We start from the raw sequence: 19130 nt of genomic DNA, 5'->3' as shown, positions 1-19130 counted from the left end.
GGTTAGTCAAAATTCATAGTCATCAAAGAAGAAAAACTATCGACTTACCTGTAGCATTCAGCGGGATATGATTGTCATTACATAAAAATAGTGGAGACATGATGACACCAAGATTCTGTGAAGAAAAAAGAACACAAAGCGTGAAAGTTATTAAAAAAAAATTAATCGCTCATTGTCAGCGTCTCCCTCCGTAAGTGACTAGTAGCTTTCACCACATTGATAAATTTTGCCTGATGCTACTTGAATATTTTAAGTTTTGATTTGTTGTATCATAAGTAAGTATCGATATCTACAGCTAGACCTACATAACTTACATCACTACTTGGAACTGTCAATGTCAATACTGTCACTCAAAAACGAATGTGGATTTGTTTAGAAAATCTGGAAAATAAAACTGAATTATCTTCTGGAAATATCACTAAATGTTGTGTTTTTTGTTTATAATTAATTTGTGTGATGTGAAATTTGTTCGCTGTATACAACAGCTTCTTAAATTTTTAACATAAAAATAGATAAAATGGATACAAATTTACCGCAAAGTTTTTCTCTAATTTGTGGGGATTTGTGCAATCAACTTTATGTAAAAGAATATAATAAAAGCAAAGTTAATTCTCTCATTGATGAACTCAATGCTCAACCGTACAAGGGAGAGCTATTTGTCAGGAAACAAGTAAGTTTTATAGGTTATGTCTAAGAGAATGANTTTGTTCACTACACAATTTTCAACAAAAAAATGTCAGAAAATGTCATATAAAAAAAAAAAAAGTATTTTCTTTAGTGCCAGTACTTTTGCGCCACCCAGTATAATTCTTTATGTATGACTACCCCGCCCCTCTCCTCTCCCAAGGTCATAAACTGGGCATGACTTCCCCCTCGGCCAGAAGTTGGGTATGATTTACCCCCCGGCCCTTGCCCCTACGCAAGCCATACCTAGCTTCTGGCCTGGGGGGAGGGGGAGGGGTCAAGTCATACCCAACTTCTGGCCATAAGCATAAGCTGGATATGACTCCCCTTCGGCCAGAAGCTGGGTATGACACCCCCCCATGCCAGAAATGCCAGAAACTGGGTATGACTTGACCCCCCCCCCTCCCCCAGGCCATAAGCTGGTTAAGGCTAGCCCCTCCCCCCAGCCCTAGAAGAATAAATGTTATTAAAAGTTTTTTTCTAAAACTGATAGTTTAGCCGGAAAAAATATTTTCCATCCCATTAGTACGCCGGCTGCGCTTGATTCGGATATAATGACGTCACGCGGCCTTGCGTACGTTGACTTTTAGCGGCAAAAACGGCCTATGTTTATTACTTAATATCTTCGTAAGTAATGGTCCGATTTGGATAATTCAAAAAGATGTATCTTTCTTATGTCTTAAAGATTAACGTAGATACTAGTTTTATTGAATTTTCTACAACAGTACTGATCCTCATTTGTGAACTTTTTTGTCCACTTTCAACATCATTTACGTTCTACCTTTTTAATTCTAGGATGCAGCGACGTTAATTACTGCTCTATGTGTAAATATCAAGCCAGAAGACGAATTTCTAGCAGCAAAGACTTCACATTTGTTAAATAGCATTCTTTCAAAGCAGAATTTACAATTTGATGTAAATTACTTAGAAAAAGTTGTGACATGGTACATTAGTTGTATGAAGAAATGTTCAGATATTGTTTTGCCTGACATTCTACACAATCTTCAATGCATTTTGCAACTAAGTCCACAGTTGGGTCAAAAGGTAACATAACATATTAACATTGGTTACTGATTCTAAATATATAATAACTATGATATTTATTTCTATGTCATTTCTTATTCTAATTAGTGTCTTATTATCTGTATTTCAGTTTTCAAATACTCTAATTGGACCACAAGGTATTTTACTAAACCTAATAGACATTGAAAAGAATCAAACACTGAGTGTGCAAAGCCCGCTACAGAACTGTCTTATTGCTTTAAAGTGCATAACTTGCTGCATATCTGCAGAGGATACTAAAGCAAATGATGGAACTAACACTGTGCCTGTAGAGATCAAGGAACAGATCTCAACTATAGTTGTTAAGTTGCTGATGAAAGGTTCTATTAAGTCTCAAGATGAGTTCTTATATTGTAAGGTAAGGGTAACTCTTTTATGTATTATTACATCAGTTTTAAAAACTTCTCTGTTACTAAAATGTTTTTTTTTATAGATTTCTTCATTCATTCGTTTCTTTCAGCTAAATGACGTCCACTGTTGGACAAAAGCCTCCTACAAAGATTCCCACAACAATCAGTCCTGTACTAGCCTATATAGAGTTCTAAATGTAACTTAATATCTTCCTGTAAGTAAGTAACTTGAAAAGGGTCAATGTAATAAAAAAAAATTGTTTTCAGGTAATAATTGCAGCCCTAAGAGTATTGACTCAGCTATACTTTAATGACCAGAAAGTGCCTGTGTCATTACCTGACGTTGTTGGCTTGTGCCGATACTTTATTCTTTATGGTCTGGTGACACAGGGTCCCAAACCAGAGAGAATAATGCCAGCACAGCAAAGCATAGCAACTGCACCTGTAAAAATTCAACCTAAAGGTGGAAAGGTATAACTATTTCCTATCAATAAAAACATATTTCATCACTAGCTTTCCGCCCGCGGCTTCGCCCGCGTGGAATTTTGTCTGTCACAGAAAAACTTTATCGCGCGCGTCCCTGTTTAAAAACGTCCCTGGATAAAAACTATCCTATGTTCTTTCCCGGGACTCAAACTATCTCTATGCCAAATTTCATCAAAATCGGTTGCGAGGTTTAAGCGGGAAAGCGTAACAGACAGACAGACAGACAGACAGACAGAGTTACTTTCGCATTTATAATATTAGTTGGGATTGAATCTGTATCTATTGTTGTATAGCTACATTTTATTTTTAATTGATTTAAATGACATCCTTCTTAACCGATTGAGTCCCAGACGACATTAATTAATGTCATAACAATTGATTATCTATTGTGTCTAGATTCGCAGAGCTTGAAGGATTAATGCTCTTTGAAATGATGCCTGAAGTTGGTGCAATAGTTTGTGTTTAAAATATGATTTTCAGAAACAAAAAATCAGGAAGCAAAGGAATAACGCCATTGAGAGTCTAAAGAAAGAGATACCAGTATCAGACCACAGTCTCATGAAGGATGTTGATAAGTTCGAAAATAGCTCAGCATATAAACCAGCAAGTAAGAACTACTTGGAGCCACAGAGAGCTAAGAACACTTGGGTGCTTACGAGCGATTCTGACATGTCTGATGTTGAGAACAGCAGAGAGGCTAAGCTTGTAGCTTTGAAGTCCAGAGTGAGGCAAAGTGCTTCCAATTTATTATTAGTTTTAGTTAAGGTTTGTTCCTATCTTTTCCCAAACCATTTTGAATTCTGATATTATCATGATTAACAGACCTAACTTAGGCCCGGTTTCCACCAAGGCGGGGCGGAGCGTAGTAGAGCGGAGAAGGGTTAAATTTTATGATTATTTCGCTCCGCACAGCTTCGATCCACGCCGCGCCGCCGCCGCCGTCAAATTCCATAGAAAAATTATTCTGCCCGACACATTTCTCTTCTCTCTTCCATTCCGCATTGGAAATCGGGCCTTAGTCTGTTTTCTCACTCGTAAGTATGATATACCTACCTCTGCTATAAAAATTTAAAAATATGTACAACTATATCCCATTGTAGGTAACAGAAAGGAAAGACATGTTCGGCTACTGGTGGGCGCTATTGCCCGATTCACCAAATACTGACAACTGGTTATCTGACGATGGTGCTAAGAAGACTCTGGCGTATTGCGCGGTCATTGACCCCATCGCAAACAGCAGAGCTAGCGTGTTGAGTGTCATACTGGCACTTCTCTCTGGTTCTAGAGTTTATCTATCTCAGGCAGAAAGCAGGTAAAGATTAATTTTGAACACCGATAGAGCTACTGCGAAACGCTATTTATGTAGTTTCGGGTCTATCTGTTACTGTCGCTAATGCTGGCATAATGCGTGAGAGGGATGGCAACATTTGAAACCTTGGATACTGTAAATCGGAGTAACTCTGGTTGTAGTAAAATACAAGTTTATCTCCTTCATTAGTGTTCAATATCAATGCTATATTACAAAAAGAGATATAGTATTTTCAATATTTTGTATAGTTTATACCTACGTCTTTTGCATTCTTCCACAGCAAAAGGGAAACCAAGTCCTTCATACCGTTTTCTGTATCTCTTGGCTATGTTATCACATGCATGCACAAAGTGTTGGTAAGTATACTGGACAGCGAAAGAAGCCACGCCGTTATCATAGTGGCCTTGAAATGTTGCGCTGCCTTGGTGCAGTCGACTCCGTACCATAAAATGCAAGAAGGTCTGATAAGTGAGCTGGTACGCGCTACGAGGAAGTTTTTAGTGCGTAAAGGTAAGAAGAAATACTTGAGATTTGTCACGGCATAGCATCGTTCCTTAGGATGATGACACGGCGTGAATCACTTTGCATTGCATATGACTTGGGCCACACCGTGAGTTTAGGGGGCCCTGGGCTAACACTACTAAGGGGCCCACCTGCTATTTACTCTTTCGCATTATCGTCTATCTTTGACTTTGACTTGACTTAACTAGGGGCCCCTTGAATCCACGGGGCCCTGGGCCCAAAAAGCTATTGTAGATCCGGCCCTGCACACGACACGATGCATGTCGCGTCGGATTCGATGTGGTTGAGCCCTATGGTAATAAAGGATGTCAGAACCTAATAACCTATATCATGCTAAAAACGAAAAAGTATTCGAGTTTGAGAATAGCGCCGTATTGTAATGACGTGAGACCTATCAGTAATAATAATCAGAGCGCGCCGCTTATCGTGTCAACTGAAGCACCAAATTATGTTTCTTGTGTTCCAGACATCACATTGCAAGTAGGAGCTCTCATTACGATGGGGTGCGTTCTATCCATCGACCCCAAAGTAGATGAGTTACTCAAAGCAATACAAAAAGACTCCATCCCTGTCAAGGCGAAGCCTGAAGTAAACCAGAGTATAGTCAACGAAGACTGCGATGACTTTGAAGAAGGATATTCTGATGATGAAATGTTTGCTGAAAACCAATTGGATAGTCTAAATAACGAGTTTGATGAAGCAAAAAGTTCTAGCTTCAAGTCTTGGATTTTGGACATTTGCTTCAAGAATATGGGCTGGGTTTTGAAGAGGAAAGAAATGACGGTATGTACTAAGTCCTTTCTAAAAACGCTACACTTACTACAAACTACATATTATTTATAAAATGCCCAAATAAATGTTAGTGAAGTCTAATTAATTTGTCGTCGGAAACTCGAAATATTATTTGTTCAAACTCCCGGTAAAATCTCAGCAGCGATCAGCAAATATTTTGCTGTTCTCATAAAAATAATACATACTACTTTTATGACAGCAAAATATTTAATTAAAGTCAGCCTTGTGATCATCGCCATAGGAACTAAATTACTTCATCTATCTATCATTCTTATTCCAGAAATGTAAACCAGCAGCGATACCAGTGATCCTAGAGTCTCTCCAAGTGCTATCGGCCATCGCATTCCACCACGCTGGTGACGTGCTGACCAGTCACTTAGCACCGCTGACGGACTTGCTGTGCGAGATGCTGAGACACGAACACCAAGACGTGGTCGTGTATACTGCGAAGATGATCAGCGTGATGGGTGACGCTTTACAAAAATTAGGTACGTGTGAAATCCTGGTAGTTTTTATCATTTTGCTTGTTATTTGAATGTATACTGCATTGTTGTCGAAGTCAGGTTATGTTCAAAGCTTAGTGGAACTTTTTAATGCTTTATAAAAACTCATAAAACTCATTTTATTTTTGCAAGTAGGCTTTTAAAAAGCACTTTTACACGTCCCAGTATTCACCCTACCACTGCTTCGGGACAATAAATGAGCCAGTGTTAGAAGAAGCAGCGCAAGAAACTCAAGTCACTATTGTCTGCCTTCACCTTACTCTAAAAGTAATTTTCTCCTTGCACGTAAATGTTCGAGACGAGATGTCGAGATTCCAGTCGTCTAAATAGACGCAGTTACAAAACTGCAACTGGGAACTGTATTAACTATCCTAACTCGAGAGAACGAGATATGGTATAGGTTTCTGGTAAAATGGTAAAAACCCGACCAGGGTACGCCGTTGCCCTTTTACTTGTTTATAACTAAACTTGTATTTGTGATTCCAGAACAAACCGACCAGCCTCCTCCCCTGAACCAGTGTGTGAGCATGTGGCAGGCGCTGCTTACGCCGTTATCATCCGTAATTCAGAGCCACGAAACGTCGCCCGCTAAGGCCATCGTGTGTGACTGCATCGCCAACATTGGAGAAAGGTCCTTCAAGGAACTGCCGGTATGTTTTTGTCAATATGATTGAGGCGAATCAGCTTAGTCGCTTTTAACAGAATAAAAATAAAGTCGCTTTATCAAAGGAGTCAGAACTTGTATTCTGTGAATGAATGGTACAATAATCTTTTTTAAAAAAATATTGTTTTTGACGATCATGTCTTATGTCTTTCTTGCATGACACTTCTGCTTTTCATTAGCAAATACATTTTTTTACTATCATCAGGGTCGAAGGTAAGTCGAAGTATACCCACTTAACATGAAAGTCATAGGCTTTCGAAGGCATCTACATCAGGAGACTTAAGAAAACTTATTAATGAATCCAAGATTGTTCCAAGAAAATATTTTAGATGTACATTTTGTATTTCTTTTTTTATTTTCACACAGAGGCGGCTACAAGTGCTATGCTGCACCCTACTCGTTGGTTCGTATGGCGACGAGGAGCCGAATGTACGCGCGGCCGCGGTGCGAGCGCTAGCTATGACTGTGATGTACAGGACTCTTAGAGAAGTAAGTAGCATTTAATTATGTAAAAACAGTAAAAAAAACCTTTTCTTTACCGCAACTGTAAACAAATCGCTAAAAATATTTTAAAACATTCTAATGTATGACAACAATTTGCGTCACAAAAAAGTGACGACCGAGATGCTAAACATTTCTCGATGGACTTTGGCTCGAACTGGAATAAACTAGCAGCAAAGATTCGATAGTGTAAATTGATTTGATATCTTCTGTCAAATGTGGAAATAAATATAGTTTTTGTTACCTTTTTCAAATGGTCGGCGATTCCAATGGCAGGACCCTTGCTACTTAAGAAATACCAGGCAGGATATATTATGATCCTTGTTACTCTCGTATTAACATACTCCTAAATCTGTTAGTCTTCCCTGGCCGCCCATCTTTTAGGTAAAAGCATCCTGGTCGAGTTAACTGCGCACCGGGCTTCCGTGACGTCACATCGACGTTCTGGTTTAAGGGGCGAACACGGGGAAGTGTGCGAGTGAGTGCGAGGGAGAGTCGCATTCCAACGAGGTGTGCGTTAGCTTGATCAGGTTGTACAGGGGATATTTTAAACATTTTCCTTGAATAATACGAGTATAATGTTTTGTTTATTGCAGGACATTAATTTTGTAAGTGACTGCGGGGAATATATCATCAGAGCACTGTCCGAGTCTTCTCTGGTCGTCCGGACTAAAGGCGCGTGGGCTTTGGGCAACCTTAGCGATGCGCTCGTTCTAAACATGTAAGTATCCATATAATAATGTTGATATATTCCACTTCAAGGTCTATTTAGGAATCAGCTAAGGGTTTCCAAATTATGTACTTGTACCTAGAAATGAGGTTTTAAGGCATATTTTCCATACAAATTCTTCTTCTTAAAGTATTATAAGCACCAAGAGTAGTTTCTTGATTAAGTATAATATTTTCAAACACATCACACAATGTATATTACGTTTTTGTTGCAAAATCGCACCTTTCACAATTAAATAAGGTGCCACAATCCTCACTTTCATGTGCCATCATCTTTTCATCGTTCTATCTAAAATTTACACAAGCTTATGAAATCACTATTTTTCTCAATCCAATCATTATTACGCGGAGCTGATCCTAATAACGCAACTTATTTCAACAAAACTAATTGCGTCAATATTATTTTCAATCCGTGGAATATTTCAATCTTCTGATACAGGGAGGACCCCGAAACAGAGCGTATAGACGAGGAACTGTTGTGCCGACTACTAGAGATCAGCGTCAAGTGTGCAGCGGATAACGATAAGGTTTGACCTGTGTTTTTTATTTGCGATTGTGAAGTATGAATGGCGAGTTATTTTTGGATAGTAACTATCAACGGAAAATTTATGTCAGAAGGGTGGATAAGACTACGGTAAAATAGCTTAATCTTAAAATAAACAAAAGTTCATATTTTTTTGCATTTAGGTCTTTAACCCTTGCCAGTGCAAATATTATATTGCCACAAAAATTTGAACTTTATTTCACTCAACGTAGATTAGAAACCAATGAAAATTTTCATTAGGTTGTGCCTTATAAAGGGAAGGGACCATCATGCTTATCGATGCTTCCACGTTCTAACTTAGCGATTTTGATACCATTTTCTAGATACTCTAGCTAGATCGTCATCGATTTATAATACAATACACATCCAAATGAGACTCACATGTGAATCAGTAACATAATGTTACATACTATGTTGTAATATGGTTTTCGTATGATTTTCCCCCATTGTAACTTCAGAGAAATGTGCAATATCAAGCTGCATTTTCCTCTGAATCTAATCGCGAGCATCCGCCAGCGAACATATTATAAATTGTCATTTTGTTTATAAATTACTAGCTGACCCGGCGAACTTTGCTCCGCCTTAATGGCAATAAATAAGCAGACTTTTTTTATTTCGAACGGGATAAAAAGTATCCTATGTCCTTCTCCTGGCTCTAAACTACCTCCCTGACAATTTTCAGGTAAATCGGTTCAGCCGTTCTTGAGTTATAAGTGGAGTAACTAACACGACTTTCTTTTATATAATATAGATTCAGTAGTTGATGGGATCAATATAACTTAGCCTGGAAACTGATAACTTGCTACGGAATGTGTTGTAGGCACGTGTCTGTGATAAAGCAAAATTAATGAAGCGTGTACATAGCCATAACAAATCACATAAATTCATAGACTTTAAATACTTGACTTAAAGTTTTAAATTGCTTGGCAATATTTCAGCTTGTTTAAGTATCTAACAATGTAAATAATGAGATGCACGGGACTTAAATAGGATTTCGCAATGTTACCGTAATGCTGTCAGTTACTGAAGACTACTTGTGGTTATAATGAAATGACTCACTGTTATCAAATTGTAAATAATGGTGATCTCCCATACTGACATTACGTGATAGTGATTGTTTTATTAAAAAAAAATGTTAGACTCAAAACATTTGTCAGTAAAGAGAGAGAGAGAGAGAGACTGAGGGAGTGATGAAGACAGAGAAAAGTAATGCTTTTTTTTCTTTTGAATTTTATTATCTAAAAAATTTTGAATAATCTAGAGGAAATAAGAAAAAATGCATAAAATAACCTCTAGCTAGACAAAAGATAAGTCACTCTTATTCATATCTTTAGATGCATGCAGCGCGGTTGAAACGTCAGACATGTAAAAGGTGAATTACCTAGTCCTAGAATGACCGAATATATCTCCGCTTTGACGTAACATCTAACCAAAACAAAATAAAATAAAATGTATTCTGAGGTAAAACTTCTTACAGGTCAAAATGAGCGCAACCCGAGGTCTAGGGAACTTTCTTCGCCTCGTCAGAGATTACACGGTACAGTCTCATCCACAAATGAAGACGCTAAGCGAGTCGGCCATAGACAAGCTACTGGACTGTGCGTGTAAAGTATCCAATATGAAGGTGCGGTGGAACGCTTGCTATGCTATGGGAAATGCGATGAAAAACGAGTATTTGTTTACGGGATTCAGCGGGTGGCAGGTAATTATCCCTATAGATATTATAAAACTGAACAAATTATGTCTATTTGTTACGCTTTCACGCCTACTAAACCGATTTTGATGAAATTCAGTATAGAGATGGTTTGAGTCCCGGGAAATGACATAGGATAGCTTTTATCCCGGTTTTTGATGACAAACTTTTGAGATTCTTCTTCTTTTCAACTAAAAGACGTCCACTGCTGGACAATGACATCCCTCAAAGATTTCACAATGACCGGTCCTGCGTGTCCAGGTGCTTTCCTTGACTTTGACCAGAGATTACCTCTAGTATTTACATTTTATTTTAATAGCTAAAAATACAGCAAATAACTCTTTTCATAGAAATGTAAATAAGTTATTTGTTGTAAATCCCATTTTATCTTTCTTAAGTCTATAATTCTTAAATGGGGTTTTTGACTGAGACTTACCTATATCGTTTTCCTTCCTTATCATATGTTTTCCAAGGTCGCCACCTTATTTGAACAATACCTACGATCATATAATTTTATTGTCAGTCAGGTACATATTTTTATGAGTCTTTTTACATCACGTTACTTACCTATCTTGGATAAATCCAAAACAAATACATACAAGGAATCCCTTGTGACTTCACCAGACAATGTTGATAAACATTATCTGTAAAAGTAATTTAAAAGTCGTTTATTTTCTGAAAATAAGTTTTTATCCAACGCTTTTACACCTTCCAAATAACTTAACCCTACTGCTTCTATCTACCCCATTAGCTCCGGTAATTTTAAGCGTTAATTTAATGGATATTAAACGATTTTCAACCTTATTCTCCTCAGAGTAAGGTGTTCCCAAAACTGTGTGGTCTAAGCCAAGACTGCAAGAACCTAAAGGTTCGCATAAACGCCGCGGTGGCGCTGCGAGCACCCGCTTTGAGACCACACTATGGCGACCATTTTACGGCGGTGTGGAGGGGCGTGATGGCCGCTATGGAAAACGCTGCTAATGTTGACGATTTTACAGAATACAAACACAAAGACAACCTCATTGAACAGGTAAAAATCACTTCATACTCAGATTAGGTTTTTTTGTACTAATTAATATTGGTTGCTACACAACGACTCATCACGCTCAATAAAGTATCATCTTTAATTGGGTATTTGACACCATTTCCCAATAATTCTAAAGCACAACTTTTTTAAAAAGACACTTCTTTCTGGTCTTAAAAACTTAATCAATTTTTAATTACCTGTAAATTACGATTTTTGGTTGCATTATAATTGAAAAAAGTATTTTCATTGAGTTGATAAAATTGTGACGTCACATGCTAGTATTGCCGAACAAAATCTATGGGCGAGTGTCGTTTTGACAGTTTTGAAAAGTACGTCAATTGATTGGTGGTGTCAAATACCCTATTGCTACATTGTAAATACATACTTAAAAAAAATTGTATTATGTTTATTATTATCTTTCTGCATGACCCGTGGTTGACTGGCAGAGAATGCCATCCGGCATTAAGTCCGCCACAGTGCATTGTTAGTTTGTGTGCTGAAGATTTAATAAATAAATAAAAATAAATAAATATTATAGCTAAGGCATTTTAAGAAATGAAAGGCTAAAAGTTCTTACACACCTTATATTTTAACAATGTAAATTACACGTCGCGTTCGTTACAGAATAAACAAAGATTTTCAATATGCTAAGGCGACTAAATAAAATGTTTCGCCATATTCATTAGCATGACAATGTTAAAAAAATCAATCGCTTAATGTGTAACAAATGAAAAAATCCTGCTTAATACACACGTTCTTCAGAATAATTTTCTAAAAGCTAGCTCAAATAAATGGAAAATTTAAGAAATTTTTAAGCAATTTCTCAGATAAAGCTATTTTTAGTACGTGAGACGGTGTCCTGATGAAACTAATAGTATCATAGGTCTAGCCCGAATTCAGTCAGTGCCTGAGGTATGGGAACGGCACGGGAGGGAGTTTTTGAGGCGTCAAACGTCAGCGACACTTCAGATTTGTATGCTCTGTCTCGTCATAATATGTCATTGTCACCTAAACCTATAGCATATACAGTACCCGGCATTAAATATTGCATCGACCTTTGGAAAGAGAATCGGTTTATTTCGGCTCGTAGAGCGTTATCTCTGTCGCACAATAACTATACGATTGACAAAACGTCATTGATAAAACATTATTCAATGAAAATATTGTCCGAACCCTTAGTATTTCTCTTCGACAAATACTTTAACACATTGTGAACCACTTTTCTTTCACGACTATAAAATTTTTTAGCAATTTAATTCACAAAATCAATTGCACACATCTATATAATATAAAAATGAAACCCGTTTCACAAAATATAACAGAAGGTAAACTCATGTATGTACCTCGCTTTGCATACCTCTCTCGCTCGCACGCTCGGCCGTCGCGCTAGGGTTGTCTTGTCATGTGTTGCGTTTATTTCGTTATGATAGAAAAATGTAACTCTTAATACTATGCAAGAAAGACAATAACAGATATCCACGTATACTTATTTATATTTAGTACGTTATTATAGTAATAGTTTGCAAACAAATACACGAGAAGGAAGTAGTATTTAGTTGAGTGGTTGACACTATTATCCAACTAATATTATAAATGCGAAAGTTTGGATGTTTGTTGCTCTTTCACGCGATCGCTACTGAACGGATTTTGATGTAACTTTACAGTATTATTGTTTATAACCCTGAATAATATATAGGCTATAATTTATGACGATCTGTGACAAACTAAATTTCACGCGGGTGAAGCCGCGGGCAAAAGCTAGTTATCTAATAATTCCTAAAACCTCTCTAAACNGTTACATACTGTTTGAGATTCATGCAATCAAGGAACTGATGAAGTTTTTTAGTGCTTGGATCATCTGGTTTTAGCAAGTCGATATTAAAATCTCCCATCAAGACAATATGATCGTGTACCGAGAATGCACTAATGGACTCTGTCAACGCATCAATAAATGTATCTACACATAACCAGGGTGGACGGTAAGCAGTGCCTACAGCAAGTTTAAGGCCGTTTAATTTAAGACTAATCCACATTTGTTCGACTGACAAGGAAGCCGGATGATCAAGCAGTCGCGCGTAAATTCCTCGTTTCAGGTAAAATCCAACTCCACCACCGCGAGAACGAACTCCGGGCGGGCGCGGCACGTGGCGGAGCCGGTAGCCGGGCGGCGCGGGCGCGCACGCCTCCCCGCCCGCCCGCAGCCAGGTCTCGTTGATAGCGACGATGTCTGCTGCGTGGCGTGGCCACTGTGACACGAACTATTTGACGGTGACTGTACAAAAAGGGTGATTCAATTCAACAAATATTTCTGAAATAAACACCTCACAAAAGGCTTTCAAGAAAGGAAGATGATTGTTCTGAGTCATTCCAGTTATTTGGCCACTGGCCAAATCTTATTACTGCAAAAGTGGCAAGTCATTTGCCTCTCTTTATTAGAGGATTAATTTGGTTTACACTCCATACAGTTTGGGAAGGTCTAATGTTCGCACATTTGTCCCTAAGCGCCACCGAATTTCTTCTTCTGATTGACGAGATTCTAATCGAAAATAGTATGAGCAGTGCAGGTTGGATTTCATTCATAAGGCAAGCGCATGCCGCGGGCACCCCCGCAGTAGTTTTAGCGAAGTCCTGCCTTAGTGTCCTTTTGCTCGCTTTAGTGGAAAAGTGGAGTAAGCTGTACCTACCTACTATCATATTCTCCGAAAGCCATACCTATATGCCAAGCAAGTAAAAGAATTCGATTTAGAAGAAAGATATAGTAAAGATCATTTAAGACCCATGAAAGAGAAAAGGTATTAGTTTTTAGGGACCCAGAGATAATTTTATCCAAGTTTTTAGAGGGGAGCACGCAGCAGGTAGGCGTTCGAAACTAAAAACTGACTTGAATGAGTGCAAAGTAGATGATAGATGACATAGGGGTAAAATGATGGTAATCTCTTACAGGCAGCGAGCTATCGCGGCAGCTGGACCTATGGCTGTCCAAGGCAGACCTGACTCACGGCCCCGCGCGGGCCATTATAGCACCGTAAGTCCTTAAATATTATTGTTTTATTCTTCAAGAGTTGTGAAGCAGATATGAAAGACACAATGTCGCCATTTCACACCCACAGAAAGATATTATTTATTAACTCATTCAGTTCTCCGTTCCTTATTCTATCCAGTCCAGTAAGTGACAGCCTGTACTTAATATTTTTACCTTCCAGGCATGCGGGTTATTCGTATTGCGGCGCGTGCGCGGCTTTCGCGTACCGGCAAGTCAGTCCCGTGGTTGTGTGAGTATACTTACTAATACTATATGTAGGTACTATGGGCCCATTTCCAGTCATGTCGTCTCATTCTATCGCAAAGAATCGCCATTTGATGAGAGCGAGAAAAAAAACGGAAATTTGTAGTTGGAACTGAAACACTGTACCTATTCTTATTATTTGCTCTGTGGTAAAGGTTTATAGCCCTCACCAATTGGCACCACTGTAGAATAGGGTCATGTCAATCGCCAGTGGTTTTAACTGTTTAGTATAAAAAACAATAGTCCTCATTAAATAACATACTGTTTGCAAATAAACTATAGTCTGGTCCGCGAGCACGTAGAATTTTGTCCAATGACCCCAAGCGCTCGCGCGTAATTATGTTGCTGTCGCGCTCGCACACTCACTGCGGGCGCCCGTCGCACAGTCGCGACAGCAATATAATTACGCGCGAGCGATAAGGATTGGTAGCTTGGGGTCATTGGACAAAATTCTACGTGCTCGCGGACCAGGCTTTACCTATCTATATCTATCTGTTTCCCAGCAAGCGGATCTTCATCCTAGGCCCGTCCCACCACGTCAGATTGGGAGGCTGTGCTCTCTCCTCTCTGGACAAATACCAGACGCCGCTCTATGATCTCACCATAGACAAACAGAGTAAGTCTTCTTCACTACCCTCAGTTTTCGAACGTTAACTTCGAACTCCTATGTTCTTCTGCTTAATATCGTTGCGGGTCCAATGACTGTACTTTCCCCCGGGACAAACTTGACCTTCACTGGTTGGGTTATTGGCGGTCAAGCTGTAGATCCTGGCTACACAGTTGTTTTAACCTTTCTATGACTCCTTGTCTATGGTTTACCAATGTCATTGCAATTTCACCCTTATTCCAGTATACGCAGAGTTGGAAGCCACCCGGCAGTTTGAGTGGATGGACGTACAGACCGACGAAGATGAGCATTCCATAGAGATGCATCTGCCATACATAGCCAAAGTTATGGAGGAGTAAGTAAAAAATATAGTTAGGGCTAGTGCATAATTGAGTCATTGCTTGAGGTATGGGAGCTTTACGAGAGGGGTTTATACCGGTTTCGGTTACGGTTACGGATATTTTTTTATTTCGGATATCCGAAAGTTTCGGTTATGGTTACGGATATCTGAATGCAATTTGCAATAGTTATCCAAGACGGTTCATTCATAGCCGCACACTTAACATCGAATAAAAAGTAATAAAAAAATAAAAAATGATACTACATGGCATTATAAAGGTAAATCAGACTGTTATACCTTTACATAATTTTAGTGCTATACAAAAAACAATTTAAACTGCCTACATCCGAAACTATCCGAAACTTTTGAATCGGTTACGGTTACGGTTTCGGATATTTTTTTATTTCGAATATCCGAAAGTTTCGGTTACGGTTACGGATATCCATAACATCCCTGATTGTGACGTGAGAGAGACAGAGCGACAGAGCATACCACAGATCACAGAAACTAAAGGGAGATGTGACAAGGGAGCGTGGCCGGTGTCGCAGCAATATGCCCAAAAACAGAACACATTGCTCGTGACAGCAATGATGACAGCAGCGACGTCATAATGTAAACAGTTTACATTGCTTTCGTAGTACTAAATATTATTCGAACGTAGAGTACTGATACCGTAGTGGATAATGAGCACATATTTTGATTACTTTGTGTGTGTGAATCTCTAATGCGACACTGAGTTTCGAACTCAACGCATTAGTTGGCATCTCTCCACATCTCTATGGAGCATACAAATCTGAAGTCTCGCTGACGTGTGACGTCACAAAAACGCCCTCCCGTGCCGCTCATACCTCAGTCACTGACCTAAGTTAAGTGTTATAGATGACCCACGCTGAACTGTCCCACCAAACTCAATGACAGGGGGGCGCCACCATCGTTCAACTATATGGTTTCCAACATGGCAAAAATCGGAACCAGCGATCCGGTATTGACGGTGGCGCCCCACTGTCAATGTCATGGGTGGGACAGTTCAGTATTTTGGAACTATAGACCTATTGTATAATAAAGAATTTGAAGAATTGTAGCTCAAAAATGTTTTCCTTTCTTTTTTCAGATATAAAACCGGTTTCACTATTATACCAATTTTGGTTGGTTCATTAACGCCTGAGAAAGAAGCAAAGTAAGTATATTGTAGCGTAGATTCATTTTATACTATACGGGTAAAAATGGAGTGTATTTTTAGTCTAATTATTCTTCTTGTGTCTTCTTGTTGTGTCATTAACAAACACACAGTGTCAGCCCAAAACTCCGCTACAAGAGTGGCGTTGTCAGTAGCATTCATTAAATCTTCCTGCGTGCAGTTGTTTGGGCACACAGGGCACGACATCATGTGCTTCATCAACTGGGGAACACAACCACACTTGCACTCCAATTGCTAAACTTTTAAACACGCTTTGACGTCACGGGCCTCTTCTTTTAAACTTTGGCGTGCTTTATCTCTTTCAATAAGTTTAGTGACAGGCTTATTCTCTACTCTAAGGCCCAGAACAGACGGTGAAACGCACCTGCAACGAAACTGCAACTTTTTGATTATTCTGATGAATGAAACTGAAACTGAAAGTTTCAAACTGGTCGCGTCATGTGTGGTCTCACAACGGACGCTATGGCAGAAACTTAGATGCAACTCAAAAGTAACTAAAGCCTGGTCCGTGAGCACGTAGAATTTTGTGGGTCATTGCCCCAAGCTACTCATCCTTATTGCTCGCGCGTAATTATGTTGCTGTCGCGCTCGCACACTCACTGCGGGCGCGCGTCGCACAGTCGCGACAGCAATATAATTACGCGCGAGCGGTAAGGATGGGTAGCTTGGGGTCATTAGACAAAATTCTACGTGCTCACCAGGCTTTAGCATTTGCAGTTTCGTTTCACCGTCTGTTCTGGGCCTAACTCTTGCTTTTTTACCCAGGAAACATCCCTATTTGCATGGGTAAAAGCATTTTTCGTCATATTATTATTTATTATCCAGATACGGCGCAATCTTAGCGCCTTACCTGGCGGATCCTCAGAACCTGGTGGTGGTATCGTCCGACTTCTGCCACTGGGGGTCCCGGTTTCGGTACACGTGGCGCGACCAGGCTCGCGGACCCATCTACCAGAGCATCGAGTGGCTTGACAAACAGGTGAGCTATACAGGGTGTCTAAAAATAGTAAATCTCAAAGTCAAAGTCAAAATTTCTTTATTTGTAGACTATTTAATTAGTACTTAACAAATCGTCAAATAAATAAATCTTTGGACAATTTCACACAGCGCCAGCTAGCCCCAAATAAGCAACTCAATGCTTGTGTTATGGGTGCTAGCTTAACGGATATACTACTTATATACTTTTTTTTTATTAAATACATACATATTACATATTATGGTATCCTTCCGTTTGGCCAAATTACTTTTCGCCAAATTTCACTTCGCAAACAACTTATCGCCAAAGTTTCATTTCCCAAATGAACTTTTAGCAATTGTATTTTTCGCAACTAATTCATTTGGACAAATTATCATTTGGCCAAATTTTACTTGGCAAATGTTTATATAGCAAATGTTTTATTTTGCCAAATATTATATCCCAAATAATTTGTTTGGTCAAATCGACACTTCACATACTTATCCACAAATCAAACCATAAGGCAGAGGCAGATGATCATGGTTTTCACAAGAATGTTATGTAAAACAAAGAGATTGCAGAAAATAGTTNTATGGAGTTTGTCTTCTGTTATATTTTGTGCCCGTTTTCCGTTGTCACGACATAACATGAAAACGGCTTGACCGATTTGGCTGATTTTTTTTTGTAGTTTTCTAATACTCTGTACAAGGTTTTTACGGAAAAAAATATAAAGAAAATCTCTACGCTAAGGCGGTACGAAGTTCGCCGGGTCAGCTAGTTTAAAATAAAGTTTGTTTACACTTTGACAAAACGTCCATTGTCAGTCGTTGTTCAAGTGCGACAGTGATAACGCTCTACGAAACTAAATTAGCCGATTGTCTCTTTGTAAAGGTCGATGTGCAATATTTATCGCCGGGTATTGTATTTATGTTCATGCAACTCACGAAGGTGAGGTTTACTTGTGTGTACGTGTACTACATGCACATAATGATAGTGTAATGTCTATCAAAACTTAAAAAAACGAACAGTAGCGAGCCACCACACATGTAAAGCTCACTCGCCTTTGTGAATTGCAACAACTACATATACATATTACATATTTGTATCTTTTGTTTCAGTTATGCGTAACCCTAGCGCACTTATGCTGCTTGCTCACTCAGTCGGATCTCAACGACATACTGGACCCCTTAGTGTTTCATTACGACTGTGCCAAATCTCTCTTCACCCAGTTATGCCACAAGTTGCCTCCAGAAAACGCGTCCTGCCTCAAAATACTGCAAGCGGCGAAGTATGTGACAGTTGATTTGACAGCGTCAAACGATACGCAGTCTCAGTCGTTGACTATGCTACAGGATATATTCATTTGGGATATGTAAATAGTAGTTTATTAGAATAAAATAACTTTATTGTCATTATTAATTATACAGATGACAGCACATCATGCTAAGATACCCGACTAAAGACTTTTAGTCGGCCGATAGTTTGATCGGCTTCCAATTTGTATGAAGAATCGACCGATACTAAATCGGTGTAATGTGCGCACTTCCATACATGTTCATACTGATTAACAACCCGACCCAACCATCGACTAACTAAGGCCGAGTTGCACCACCTAACTTTGACCGTAATATCGAATGACGATAACCGGTGTTTTTTGTATGGAGTTTGACAGATTTTTGACGTTTGTCAAAGTTAAAGTAAGATGGTGCAACCGGTCAACCCAGCCTTAAACTCTGTATTCTGCGTGGTGTCTAAATACTGTAGCATCGTACTTATTTAGTTGTCACAGGTGCTATTTTGCAATAAAAGTATATTCTGATGTACTGTCGACTGTACGTAGTTTTAAAATGAATGAATCTATGACTATTTATTTTTCAT

The 19130-nt window shown here is 38.9% G+C and overlaps 2 protein-coding genes across 2 annotated transcripts; both read left to right on the top strand.

The window, feature by feature from the left end:
• Positions 1-517: 517 nt before the first annotated feature.
• On the top strand, positions 518-18732 carry LOC114364590 (HEAT repeat-containing protein 6). Its single transcript, XM_028320792.1, has 16 exons — positions 518-670; positions 1480-1728; positions 1838-2104; positions 2364-2567; positions 3063-3347; positions 3683-3894; positions 4172-4401; positions 4880-5196; positions 5486-5693; positions 6195-6358; positions 6739-6861; positions 7470-7594; positions 8042-8129; positions 9624-9848; positions 10654-10869; positions 18371-18732. The coding sequence occupies exons 1-16, from the start codon at positions 518-520 to the stop codon at positions 18626-18628; spliced, it is 3324 nt and encodes a 1107-aa protein (XP_028176593.1). The 3' UTR covers positions 18629-18732.
• Positions 13707-18118, top strand: LOC114364582 (protein MEMO1-like). Its single transcript, XM_028320781.1, has 7 exons — positions 13707-13891; positions 14070-14138; positions 14656-14768; positions 15003-15114; positions 16211-16276; positions 17123-17276; positions 18077-18118. Exons 4-7 carry the CDS (start codon positions 15041-15043, stop codon positions 18116-18118), a joined length of 336 nt encoding a protein of 111 aa, XP_028176582.1. The 5' UTR covers positions 13707-13891; positions 14070-14138; positions 14656-14768; positions 15003-15040.
• Positions 18733-19130: the final 398 nt, after the last annotated feature.

This window comes from Ostrinia furnacalis, unplaced genomic scaffold (assembly GCF_004193835.3).
Source record: "Ostrinia furnacalis isolate ACB-3 unplaced genomic scaffold, ASM419383v2 OfSCF7452, whole genome shotgun sequence".
Lineage (NCBI taxonomy): Eukaryota > Metazoa > Arthropoda > Insecta > Lepidoptera > Crambidae > Ostrinia > Ostrinia furnacalis.
Note: the sequence above shows the minus strand (reverse complement) of the source record. Positions and strands in the feature narration are given on the sequence as shown.

What these genes read in the sequence shown, in the direction of transcription:
- LOC114364590 (XM_028320792.1), top strand. Translation starts at nt 518, where the DNA reads ATGGATACAAATTTACCGCAAAGTTTTTCTCTAATTTGTGGGGATTTG. An exon ending in TGAAGAGGAAAGAAATGACG is followed by an intron (nt 5,197 to 5,485) that starts GTATGTACTAAG and finishes TTCTTATTCCAG; the next exon opens with AAATGTAAACCAGCAGCGAT. An exon ending in TGTACAGGACTCTTAGAGAA is followed by an intron (nt 6,862 to 7,469) that starts GTAAGTAGCATT and finishes TGTTTATTGCAG; the next exon opens with GACATTAATTTTGTAAGTGA.
- LOC114364582 (XM_028320781.1), top strand. Translation starts at nt 15,041, where the DNA reads ATGGACGTACAGACCGACGAAGATGAGCATTCCATAGAGATGCATCTG. An exon ending in ACGCCTGAGAAAGAAGCAAA is followed by an intron (nt 16,277 to 17,122) that starts GTAAGTATATTG and finishes TTTATTATCCAG; the next exon opens with ATACGGCGCAATCTTAGCGC. An exon ending in TCGAGTGGCTTGACAAACAG is followed by an intron (nt 17,277 to 18,076) that starts GTGAGCTATACA and finishes GTCCATTGTCAG; the next exon opens with TCGTTGTTCAAGTGCGACAG.